Source organism: Ascaphus truei, chromosome 2, assembly GCF_040206685.1.
Source record: "Ascaphus truei isolate aAscTru1 chromosome 2, aAscTru1.hap1, whole genome shotgun sequence".
In the NCBI taxonomy this organism is placed as follows: Eukaryota; Metazoa; Chordata; class Amphibia; order Anura; family Ascaphidae; genus Ascaphus; species Ascaphus truei.
Genome location: NC_134484.1, coordinates 302,585,308 through 302,599,176, shown reverse-complemented (window position 1 = coordinate 302,599,176; position 13,869 = coordinate 302,585,308). Strand labels below are relative to the sequence as shown.

The window sequence follows — 13,869 nt, the reverse complement described above, 5'->3', positions numbered from 1 at the left end:
TACAGTAAAGGGAGAGGGGAGAGCAGACAGGGGGCGCAGGGGAAAAAGTTTGCGCAGCTCTGGTTTAGGGTATAAAAATCGTTCATAAAACACCTTTTATGATAGCAAATGTTCTCAATTCCCTTCCTTGTGCCTCTACTGTAACCCCATTCATCTGTTCCAAAGTTAAGAGCGTACAAACTGCTTGCTTCATGAAAAACAGTCTTGAGAAACACACCAAACTCCTTCAGTGATTATACCTTATGGTTCCACTCTCCTTTCTTTTTAGATTGTAGACTCCTTGGTGCATCGTCCTCCTTACCTCCTCTATCAGTGTTTGTTGTATTAATGTTGTAATATTATCGTGATTGTCTTTCCAACCCATTGTACTACCCTACAATATGCGTGGGATGATAGATAATTGATAATGATGATTATAGTCAATTTAATGTATTCTCCATCCAGTCAGTGTCAAATGGTGTAAAAAAAAAAAAAATTATATTCACGGAACGGCTTTTAAAATAGTTCTACTGCTTTTATTGATAGTCGGGCAAACCTGGGAAGAGTGGTGTTTCAGTGTGCCCTGAAGCAATTTTGGCTGCTTGTATCTCAGAATCCAGGTAGGAACCACATTTCGAAGAAGGAATGAAAATAAAAAGTGCATTGGGGATGTACACTTAGCTGAAACAAAACTAATGAGCTCAGTTGTTTTTTTCATATTCAATGTCATCCTTTTCTAAGCTACTGAGACTGTGTGGATTGGAATCTTGTTATTCAAAGCTGTATCTCCTTATTTCATGTTTAAACATGCAATTACATGTAGGTTGGAGTCAACCATCCATCACATTCCTATCATTCTTAAATGAAAAATATAAACAAACATGCAATAAATTATAAATATGGGTAAGGGAGAGATAGCGAAGTGGCAAGAGTCACCATTAAAAACTGAACAGATCTTCAAACATGCATTGCATGCTTTCTTCATTCAGAATGAAAGCAAAATTAAAATAATGAGACATATCAAAGATAAAAGTAAAGATATAGTAAATTGCAAACAAACAAATTATTCTTCATGCCCAAACATTCTCTTTTTAAGTATTTAAGACAGCATATAAAATCATAACAACAACCTTCAATACAAAGTGCAAGTATTGAGGGCAGCTACATTTTAAATTATTTAAACCCTACAGATGAAGCGGTCGTTATCCGACCATTTCTCGGGTTGAATCACGCACTCTAGTGCGTGGTGGTTAAAGATGGTCCGCTGCAGACTAAATGGACCATCGGATTAACACAGCATGCATACTCAAATTCTAACTGTAAACTGCTCAATGAGTAAAAATGAATGAGTAATACATGCTCCTACATTATTAGTACTGTATGTGTATTATGTCAGACTTATGTACATTCAAGCAGTCAGTTTCACACCTTCAACATCTTAACCAATGTTAAATATATTAAATATCAGAGCATTTAATTTATTTAATACATTAACTTATTCAGTTTAACCTATTTTAAAATAAGGCATATTAATGGTAAGTGCGGACCCCTCTCAAAGAACATCCATGTCAGTCTTTATACTCTGTGTGTACTTTAAGTTCTAAAGGACAAGTTAACACAATATAGGACATATACTTAATGCAGAATAAAGAAAAACAAAGCATTTGCTTGTATTAGTAAAAGGGGGCAATTCACCAAAGTGTGAGAACCATTCAAGTGTTTAGTAATGATTATGAATAATTGATAGTGGCAGCTTAATAAAATCTACCCCACAAAGTATCTTCAAATCTGATAAACAGTTAAAATATTATGATGAAAGGCAGAAAGATTGTGCTCTACACTAGAAACCTTTCTACAATACAGTGTGTTAGATTTGCAGCATTACATTATGGTAATAGTTCTTATTTCATCTGAGCTACAATAGTGTCACTAACTGGCACTAATCATTGTGACTCACATGGTGGCAAAAAAACAAAACAAAAAAACAATTTCTGCACAAATCTAAAATTATAATTATTTGGAAAATGTCATTTTTAAAGTAAATTGATACATATTACTCCCAAACACTTTTTCACTAAGAACTTTGTAAATGTTAAAAGCGAGTGGTGTATTACCCACAAATTAAACAAAGGAAATCAGAGTTAGGACGTACACTTGTGCCAAAACAATAGCGGGATGTCTTCATTTTTTTTACAAGGTTACAATAATCACACATGCCCATTGTTCTCTTATTTTCTGAGTTTGTAAGTAGGAGTTTTTAGAGTTCACATTTTAACATAGAAAAACATCAGAAAACATACTACTGTTATGCATGTATAATCGGAACCATAGGTTTAAAATAGAGAACTATAATGGTTATTGGACCCACTGGGATATTCTGAGAAACTCTGCCTTATCATTGCCATAGAATCAAATGGAAAATCTGTAAGATTCTGCACAATGAGCGGGTTCAACAACTTTGGCTGTGTGTGTGTGTGTGTGTGTGTGTGTGTGTATATATATATATATATATATATATATATATATTTTTTTTTTTTTTTAACAACTCAACAAAACCGCTTTCTGACTGAAACTAGTTTGTGCTAGTTAACAAAAGTCATGTCAGTAACTACTAATAGACTAACCTCTAAAAATCATCAAAATTGGTGTAGGCAGTAGATAAGCAATAAAGCAATATAAGTAGTATGTTCACAGAATTTAAACATCACTTAATTACATTATAAACTGAGCAAAAAAACAAACTCATTATTTAGACATTGATTTTTTTTTTACGCCAGTAAAACATTATATTAATGCTCCATCTAAAGACCAATTATTACAGTTATAAACTGACCTTCGCCATCCACACTTGTATTTTCATAGGAATTCCAGCGTATCAGAGGATCAGATGTATTGTAGTCAACTGTTACTCCCTGGTTATTCTGAGGCTGTTCTGAGCCTTAAACATTGAACATTTTATTTATTCAAATGGAAATTTGTACAATCTCAATTAAAACAAGACATTTAACATGAATAATCCTTGAATACTTTCCAGGAAAACAGATTACTTTAAAATACTAAATATTTTAAGAATGCAGAATGAACAATAAAAGCTTTGGATAGGAATCAGTTAATGTTGGAGAATAGCATTACTGAATATACAAAATGTATTTCTCTACATTTTATTACGTGACTAGCTATTATTTATTTATTTATAAACTGTTTTACCAGGAAGTAATCATTGAGAGTTAACTCTCATTTTCAAGTATGTCCTGGGCATAGAGTTAAGATGACAAATAAATGGTTACATAAGTGAACAGGTATACATTATATACAAGACATTGCATGCACAGTAAGAGACAATACATATTAAAGGCGTATGTAATAACTATACTTTTAAATAAACAATATGCCAAAGGGGCCCAGCCATACACTGGCACGGAGGGGGTTAATCAAGATCAGCTATCAAATATTATAATGTAACAAAACTGAAAATTATAAAAAGATTAGGTGGTAACAAGGTAGAACTACTGTACAATATAAAACTGTTTTTTTAAATTATATTTTAAAGTGAATTCAAGTTTACATAACAGTGATCCCTAACAAAGATGTCTATAAACAAAATAAAAAAAACTATTGTGAGATTACTGGTAAAAAAACAAAAACAAAATACAAACACACATTGAAAACCAAATCAAAACCATACTTGGAAGCTAGTTATGTAATGAATAATCCAAAATAGTGAAGGCTAATGTTAAAGACAATTTCTTTTTGTTACAAAAATAGTAGTTAGAGCAGACTTTAAGGTGGTAGAGCAAAGGAATTAAATTTGGAATGGAGACAAAGTAATAATAAAGTGAACATTAGTGATTTCTATTCGGGATATAGAACCAGGGCTGCCGAGAGGGGGGGACAGCAGGACAAAGCAGTTGCCTCTGGGCCCCAGCTCTCCCCCAGCTGTAGTCCTCCCTCACTCTGTCCCATGCCGAGCTTCCACGTGGTGGGCCTCTCTGACGTCAGCACACCGGATGTAAGATTGCCCAGCTTCCGGCACGCACCGGCGTAAGAGTGAGGCCCGGCACATGCTGACGTCTGAAGCTCGGCGTGGGACAGAGTGAGGGAGAGGCCTGGAGCTGGGGGAGAGCCCGGGCCTGGCAGCAACTAAAGGACTGGTTGCCAGGCCCCCGCAGTCACCGGGCCCCAGCATGAGACCATCCCCAAATGTAAGTCTGTTTTTTTGTTATATATGTATGGGGGGAGGGGGTGTTTTTATATATATTGCGGAGGGGGTGTATTTTTATATATATGTTGTGGAGGGGGTGTATTTTTATATGTATTTGGGGTTAATTTTTTGGTATGTATTTTGTGGGGGGGACTGAGTGAGTGGGGTAATTGACGGAAAATGGGGGCGAGTGAGAGGAGAGGGGGGTGAGGAAAAGGGTGTAAGAGTGAGACACATGGGAGATAAATACATGTGAGGCAGGGGGGATTGAGTGAGAGTTGGGTAATTGATAGAGGGGTGAGAGTGAGAGGGGGTAAGTGAGGAAGAGGGAGTGAGACGGAAAGGGAGAGAAATACATGGGAGGGGGGAAATAGAGGGGGATTGTGAGGTGTATAATGTGGGTGCAGGGACATAACTCTAATAATTGGGCCCGGGAAATCTGTCTGTGACCCTGACTAGAACTTCAAAAAAGCAGAAATCCTCCTTAAATTTAAATAAATTCCCATAAAGTGCACTACAAGACCATAAAAAGACACAAAAAAAGCTTGCATTGCAACTTTGAAATAACAATAAGTAATTAAACTTTTCGGTAGTATTATAAACAAATTGCTTTTATCTAATGTGAGATTATGTTACTTAGAAAATATACTTTTGCAGCACACAGCAGTTTTGATATTGTTACACTAGAAGTCTGTATTTAATGTGCTATGGTAACTTCTTTATAATATGTAAACCTTTCAAAGCTATGTTACAAAAGACTTTGGCTTCATGCCATAAAGCAAAAAATAACTTATGCTGAAATGGATAAATAATACCTGCCTTGGATTTTTTCTAGCGTTTCTGAAAACACCAATTCAATTTTTCCATAGTCAGGGAATCTGTCATCTGTAATTGCAGAATATTTATCATATTGAGAAAACAGGAAATACAATTTAAAAAAAACAACTTTCTTCATTTATGTTCTTTCTGGTCTTTTCATCTTGGTACTATGCATATATATAATTTCTGAAACACACTGCCATGTGATCTTACATTAAGTTAAAAGGACACCGACACCTGCATTCTGCAATCTCTGATATGTTTGACCAAGTACAGTACTCCTGCAGTTAAATATAGAATACAAATACATTGGTGTAGTACAATAATGTACTTTCTATTACTTTATTTACATTTCCAAATGCAGTGCAGAAAGAAGAGCTTTTATGTTTGCATTTCTCAATCGTCAACGGTCAGTCATAAAAAACATAATAAAATCATAAGTACTAACTGACAAACTCTCGCCATAGAAGTTGGAGAAAACTTTCCCAAAGCAAATACGAAGGGCCATATTTACGAAACAGTCCTATTCCATGAGAGACCTTCAAGAACAGCATAGTAAGTATGGGTCCCTTACAGTCCATTCAAGTGAATAGGCTATAAAGTGTATTTTGACTTGTGTGTAAGGTGCCTAATGGAGTAGCACTATTTTGTAAATATGGCCCCTTCACTTGTATGAGCCACATGGTGTCTTATTGCATAGCCCCTCTTATCAAATATGGACTTAAAATATCGTAGGAGAATGCAAAACAAATAAAAAATTGAGTTGGAGATAATGTTTTTATTTTTTTGTAATTCATAACATATTTTATTGTTTTTGCAATGGTTGTTCCTTCTAATAAAACTGGTAATGCAAAGTTATTGGACCACCCGGACTCCCTGTTAAAAAATAAAGCTATGTATTGAAATGCTGGATTAATAATGCGCAATATTCATTCAGATTATTACATTTACATCATGTTTGATGTGTCCATTAGAGTTATACAACATTGAAACATAATAGAGAAAGCTCTACTAAATTAGGTATCTCACTCTTGCTGTCTCACGATCTGGAATTGAATTGTAAAATCGGGATAAACCGATTGTACGGATCAAAAATGATAGTGAATGTAGGACAATCTGCACAATTTGTTTTGCATCTAATTCATTGTCAGATTGGATTCTGACAAGTTTGTACATATCTACCAGCAATAAAAATGATATGTTGTACTCGTTTTAAGATCATACACAATGCAAACGTAATGAAGTGGCTTTCATTTGAACAGCAAGCCATTTAAAAAGAGGATATCTCTCCAACGACCGAAGTGAACTAATTCCAGTAACATGTTTGAGAGGTCTCATCTGGGTAATTAATACCTTTTGTTCCAAAATCTGGCACCTGTATGTATTTAAAAAATATTTTTTAAAGTTTGATTTGGTAGGGGTTCGATTTCCTCTGGCTTCTTCCTTTTCTGTGAGGTTACTGTGTGTTCAGCAAGTGGTTGTACAGCCACAGCCCCCCCACCTACACCCCCTTAACTTTATTGGTTCTCTTATAAGGACCGGTGAGATGATGGTAAAGAAACCTCTTGATTCAGAAACCCTTCCCCAATAACAGACCTCTACGAAATGCAATTGGTCGATTATGTGGAATTACACCATTACATTTCTTGCTATAGTTAAATATTTATGTTGGTGGTTATTTTCATTTACTAAAAGAAATGTCCAGGTTTTAATTGTATAATAGTAAAATGCAAAAATAATTGAATTTATTTTCAAAACTCCCTTGTTTTTAACTTGTTGAATTGGTAAAACTGGTATATTAATTTGTTGAGTGTCAGCCTTCTCTTTCACTCTGTGAAAATAATTATGTACAGTAGATATGGATATTTACAAAATCCCACTATAACAAATGCATGCTTTCTCTGTTGTAGTGGTACATTTTCATATATATATTGATATTGTCAACCTTGAAAACTGCAAACACATTTTAAAAAGTTATAGCGTACGTACGAACTATTCATGACCTTATTACATATAATTTTCTTTTGGCAAAAGCATAGGGCAGAAAAACTTAGAGGAGGGATAGAAACAATAATAAAAGGACAAAGACAGGTAGCAGTGATAACAGGGTTCCAGAGGATGCCAATGTGTTGTTAATCCTACTAGCAGTGATTACGAATAAAATGTATGCCATTAAGATTCAAGTTTTCGTCCTAAGATAAGCCTGCATTTCTGACATTCCATTGATGTACACAGGGTAACAAATCCCTCAAATATTAAATTTCAATCCAATTCCATTTACAATCCATAGTTGAGAAAATATATTTGCAATAAAGATATAAACAACTTTAAAATTTAAGAAGATACATTTCCTATTAGTTGTAAATTCTCTCTCTCCACTCAGAGAGAGAGAGAGAGAGAGAGAGAGAGAGAGAGAGAGAGAGATAGTGAGAGTGTGAAAGAGAGAGATAGTGAAAGAGAGAGAGGGGGGGTACGAAGGTCTTTTGTAAATTAACAAGTTAGGATCAATGTTTCAGTGCTCTTGTCGGAGCTTGATAAAAGTCTGTTAAGAGGAACAGTGTTGAGCCTCGTTTGATAAATACTTTTTTTGTTTTTTGTAGCACCATTTTATTTTTTGTAGCACCTATTCCCCCACCCTAATTGAGATCATTATAGCTTCTATTGCTAGTGCATACCTGTGAGGTTGAACAGAAAGCCCAGAGAAGCGATGGTATGGGGAGACATAAGGACAGACTCTCAGTGATGATTCTTCTGCAGTGCAGCGCCTCCAGCCGTGAGGATCTTGGTGCAGCCAGGATGGTCCTCACTGGCAACTCATGTGGTGTTCCATTCCAGCAGCCCACAACAGATGTATTCAACTTGATCTTTATTTGCTGCACACATACAGTTATGGCAGGCTCATTCCCTGAAGTTGTACCCACAGGGCTTGAGGCCCTGCAGGCCCCTTTTCAGCTCCTTTACCCCGTGTTGGGAGGGGGGTAACTGCTTCCACTCTAAAGGGTAAGTGCTTCCACTCCACAGTGGGAGGGAAGAGAGACCTTCTGGGAGAGTGTCCTCTTTTGTACCCATGGGGAGGGGCTTGTAACCCTGCACCATAACAGGGCAGGTTCCGATACTGAGAGGCAACAAATCATGGGCATGTGACCCAGCCAGTATCCTCCCCAGGGATGGCACGCTGGTTGTTGTTAGGCCAGCCCCGAGATACAGCAATAGTGTATTCCAGGCTGCAACAGCACGCTAGGCATCCATGAGAGAGCTTATCCCCCACATTGCCTGTGTCTAACAGGAGATTTATTTATTTTATTTATTTATAAAATATTTTACCAGGAAGTAATACATTGAGAGTTACCTCTCGTTTTCAAGTATGTCCTGGGCACAGAGTAAGACAAATAATACATGGATACAAATACAGTTACATAAATGAACAGGGTATACATTATATACAAGACATTGTGTGCACAGTTAAAGAAAATATATATTATGGGCGTATGAAACAGTTACAGACCAGATTAAAATGTGAGACAGCCTTAGATTTGAAAGAACTTAAACTGGTGGTGGATGTGAGAGTCTCTGGTAGGTTGTTCCAGTTTTGGGGTGCACGGTAGGAGGAGGAACGGCCGGATACTTTGTTGAGCCTTGGGACCATGAACAGTCTTTTGGAGTCTGATCTCAGGTGGTAAGTGCTGCAAGTGGCAAGAGATACTGTTAGGGCAAAAGAAAAGATGATAGTCAGGGGACTAGGCTACACCATCCCTTTGGTGAAAAACCGCTCACGACCACACTGAGTAATACAATATATGTACCATCGATATACTGTACCAACAACCAAAACATTGAACATAACAGTACATATACATATATGTACCACACAGTACATATTTAACAGTATGGCATAACTGGTACCTCCTTTCCTAGAGAACCCTTGGCCCTACGCAGCTAAACTACAGAACCGGATTGATAATAATGCTCAGGGTCAGTTTTCTTTACTAGCCAACCTTCACTATCGGCTACTGTGATGGAATGACAACGCCTCCTACCTGACTCAGATACATACACCACCCGGTCAAAGTGGATATTGCGACACACAACCCATACCTTCACCAGTACTTAGCTCTGTCTTCCCCACAAAGCATCAAACCCTTCGTATTACTGGAAATATAATCCAGAATGGCGGACTTCACCCACTCATCCCTATGAGATTCAGCACTCATCATTAATGGTTCTGAAAAGTATGGGTACTCATAGCCTATTTTCCTGAAGCGCTATACAAGCACTCTGTCTGCGCGACTACATTTCATCAAGTTGTGGCCACAGGCCTTGCCGGGTAAAACCTAATGCTGGGACCCTTCCCACACTGGTTTCATAGGTGCCTCCTCATAGCCGGGAGATGAGTTTATCCTCCAGAGACCTTTTAACACGTTCATACATAATCTCTGCTTCTTTCTCCAGAGTAAACTGATGCTCCTCCCATCAGCACTCCACCGTATCTCTTTATAGAACTAAGCACGTCCTGTTTAGGTGTGACACATACCCTCTATACAATGAATTCCACCATGGTAATATTCCCACCCCCTCAGATGTAGCATATATATCATGCAATTGAACAGGATCGCCCCTTGGAGCCACGGGCAGCACAGGTGACCAGAGCCGAAGTGATAGGGGTTTATACGTAAAACTAGCAGCGCTATACAAGAACAACTATTATTATTTATAGGTAGCTATTGGATCGGCATAGGATACACTTTTAGCATGGGGCGGAACTGGCACTGTAGAGTTATTTTCCTGGGGGACTACAAATATCTCCCCAGGCAGAGCAATAGCAGCGTCCATAGTCCCAGCAGAGCTCAGTCTACCACAACCCAGAGTATTGGTGTATTTGGCCGCAGCAATGATCTCAGCCTCCCGGCGATTTCTCCCTTCCTTCCCCGACACTGCAAAAGAAACGGGTTTGCTGCCAGATCACTCACCAGGATAGGAGCAGCTTTCCTAGGGCCCATCTGTCCAGACAGTTCAACCAGCTCCACTCCTTACGACCAGGGAGATGGAATGAGGATGGTAGCAGAGGCAGTAGTACCTTTGGAAATGTCTCCCAGAAGACTCAGGGCAGCGAAGCCCCTCTCGGATGCAGCCATATACCCGGCAGCGTGGGCATGCGCCTCGCGCATCTCCTGGCACTGCCTCAGGAATTGGCTGGCAGCATCCTGGGTTTGAGCCCAGCGTGTATCGATATCCCGGATCACCACCACAGTGCAGACATCAGGTTCCGGAATGGGCAGGATGCCCTCCAACTTGGGAGCGTGGGAAGCCCCGACTGGTACCTCTGAGATAGTGACACCTTCATCGTCCATTGAACCGGAATCAGGTGTGGCAGGTAACTCCATAATGGAGCGGGACAGCGAGGATGGCACACAGGATATATAGCAGTAGACGTTCAGGCCTCCTCCGCTTGCTTCCTGCAGGATCCTGAACAGCTCCGAAGACGCATGGCAGCGGGTAAGTCCTTGGGAACATCTATCCACTTGGCAGTACCACAAAAGGAACTTCCTACCCCCTCTACTCCTCGGAGAGAGTTCACCCCAGAGTCCAGGCTCACTGCATCATACTCTGCACAGGAACCGAGGGTCGTCATTAGTCGATCCGGGTGAAATAGCTAGTACACCATATTCATATAGAATTTTTGAGCATCACCAGAGGAGCCTTGGGCAAACGTGGATCATTTTCGGACAAGAGCATATAGGCTCTTCAGCTCCTCCGTGTCCAGAGAATTCACGGTAAGCTCAGGCCTCCTGTTTGGGCCTTAGGTAGTATACTTGACACTGGTCACACTTAAAGAGTACCCTCAATTCACTTCCTGGGCACTCGCACTGGGGACAGACCCCTAACAGGAGGGTCTCCCCCTCACCCAGTAGTACTATGACCCAACCAGTCAGCTCATAGATAGTTCCTGGCTAGGTGGCCATAATGCAATGTAGTGACGTTGAGCAGCTCCGCACGCGTCTATCCTGCACCAATGCTCCACGTGCGTCTGAGCTCCCCACTCCTCGCTTCTGGTTAGGTCCAGCACAAGCCCCACAATATCTCCTCACCCTGGAGGATCCAGGCGTCCCATGGAAGAGGGAGAAAGAGGTGCGGCCTCTGCGTTTCGTGCCAATCCCTGATACTTGCAGCAAGAAGAGCTAGCAAATCATTTGCAAACTGACACTCGGTCCTCCCTTTTCGGCGGGAACCGCTTTAGTATGGTTGCAGCTCTTCAAACAGAGGTCGTGGCTGCCTGCGTATCAAGCACCCTTCCTCGGATACCTGCCCGCAGACACAGAACAGAATTGCATGGTGCAGGCCGTAGTTCCCTGAGCTGAGGTCCAGGGGCAACTACCCCCACACGTCTTCTTAGTACATAAGCTGCCCGGTGCAGGCTGCAGCTCCCTTCGGTGAAGCCACTGGGACACTACCCCTCCACCTCTTCATAGTAATAGAACTGTACGGTGCAGGCCGTAGCTCCAGAATTCGGCCATTTCAGGTTCCATGCATCCCCTGGCCCACTACCCCCGCACCACTTCTTGGTAATAGAATTTCTGCACGGCAGCCCCCTGGAGGTGAACTGCCATAGTATAGTCGCAGATCCTCAAACGGAGGTCCTGGCTGTCTGAAGGTAAAGCACCCCTCCTCGGATGCCTGCCCACTTATACAGAAATGATTTCAGAGAACCAAAACTCATGGCGCAGACGAAAGCTCCCTTCGGTGAAGCCTCTGGGGAACTGTCCCTGTACCTCATCTTGGTATTAAGCGACTACACACACTGCATATGCATGTAACTTGGAGAGGAGGGGTCAATGTCGTAGCTCCATTTTGGCAGGGAGCCCGGTCCTCCAGATCCTATAGGGTCCCCTATGGACACTACACCCATGGGCCCTCTGGTGTAACCTCCTTGGAGAGTACGGCCTTTCTCATACTGCAAAAGCCTGTCCTGATGTAATCTCAGCAGCGGCTCTGTCACGGCAGACCAGATATTTACACCTTTATACCGGGATCATTCACTGAGCAAAACAAGATAGTAAAACAAATTGTCATTTATTCCATAGAAACAAGACATACACACAGTGGATTACAAAATACAGAAGAACACACACTTACTGGGGGTCTGGGCTAAAAAACTGGACTTTCCTAGGTCAAATGGCACATAAAATAAATTATTTTAGGCTGACCGGGACTTGTCCTGAAATGTCCTGGAACTCAAATCTGCATAAAGTTCCTGACGCCTCCGCTGTATCCGCTCTGGAGATGCCAAAATCCCTTCACCGGGAGATGGTACTCTTTTCAGCTTGCAATCCCAGCCACGACCACGACGTTCTATTCTCAGAACTTTGCCCCGAAAAGTGGGAAAATGATGAAGCCGGCTACCATATTCCGGGTGATCAGGGCATTAAATGGGCATCCCCCTTATACTAGGGACCCCTTTTCCATTTCAGGGATACCACACATCCCTCTGCCCCATTTACCTTTCTGGTGTGTGCTGAAGCAGGGAATCCTAGCGGCGAGTCGTGCAAGCGTTTTCAAGGGGAGATTTTGCCGGAGCAATGTATCCGAGAATCCAACCTGATACCCGGGTACATTTTTGGGATATCCAGCAACTCCGGAACCCCGCTACCTAGACATATTCTGACAAGACTTTCTCCGTAAAAAAACCCTTGAAACTTATAGCTAGCAATCTCTGCTTGCTTGCACACCTGGAAAGGTAAAACACAGAAAACTATTTGTCGCATAATTACATACATGGCAGATACAATAAACAGGTTCAAGAGCTGACACTCTAAAACCCCAAATATAGATCAGAGGTAACCAGATGGGCTTAATACCTTTATTGAGAGCCTGGTTACCCCCTGACCGTCACAGCCTCCAACTGTAGCACCTATTCCCCCACCCTAAGTGAGATCATCTAGCTACCGGTGTTTCTGGTGGTGGTGCATACCTGTGAGGTTGAACAGAAGGCCCTGAGAACTCCGCGATGGTATGGGGAGACATCAGGACAGGTTCTCAGTGATAATTCTTCTGCAGCATAGCTCCTCCAGCCGATGAGGATCTTGGTGCAGTCAGGATGGTCCCCACTGGCAACTCATGTGGTGTTCCAATCAAGCAGCTCACAACAGATGTATTCAACTGGATCTTTATTTGCTGTTCATTCCCTGAAGTAGTACCCACAGGCTTGAGGCCCTGCAGGCTACTTCTCAGCTCCTTTACCCCGTGATGGAATAATGGGTAAGTGTTTCCACTCCACAGGGGGAGGGAAGAGATATCTCCTTCTGAGAGTGTCCACTTTTATACCCCAGTGGCGGGGCTTGTAACTCTGCACAATAACAGGGCAGGTCCGATACTGACAGGCATCACATCATAGGAATGTGACACAGCCAGTATCCTCCCCAGGGATGACACTCGGGTTGTTGTTAGGCCAGCCCCTACATACAGCAATAGTGTATCCAGGCTGCCACAGCAAGCTAGGTCTCCATGAGAGAGCTTATCTCCCACAGTGTCTGTGTCTAACAGGCTTTATGCTGTTGGGGCCAAAGAAAAGATGATAGCCAGTGAACTAGGCTATACTTGCATGTGCCAAGCTCCTCTTTTCTACACTGTACCCAAAGTTACTTGGAATCCGCAAATGCCCTTTCTTTGACTTTCACTATACATGTCTGTGTGTTTTTGTATTAATGACGATTGTTATTCAACAAATGAAGGCAGGCTTTAGCAGATAAATGGTAATCTGCTTGAAGTCTGATAACCATCATTAAAAGGCATTATAGTCCAGAAAATAACCCTTCCAGAGTTTAATTTACATGCAAGTAATTTAAACAATATCCTTTTTAGGTATAGTTCCACAT

At 41.1% G+C, this 13,869-nt stretch overlaps 1 protein-coding gene across 1 annotated transcript in view; it reads right to left on the bottom strand.

Annotated features, from left to right (window-relative positions):
* TNS3 (tensin 3) overlaps nt 1-13,869 on the bottom strand; it is a 458,389-nt gene that overhangs the window by 197,662 nt on the left and 246,858 nt on the right. Inside the window, exons 22-23 of the mRNA XM_075588602.1 lie at nt 5,000-5,065; nt 2,813-2,917 (exon numbers count right to left, since the gene is read on the bottom strand). Of these exons, the coding sequence (XP_075444717.1) occupies nt 2,813-2,917; nt 5,000-5,065 (171 nt within the window). The remainder of the gene's footprint in view (nt 1-2,812; nt 2,918-4,999; nt 5,066-13,869) is intronic.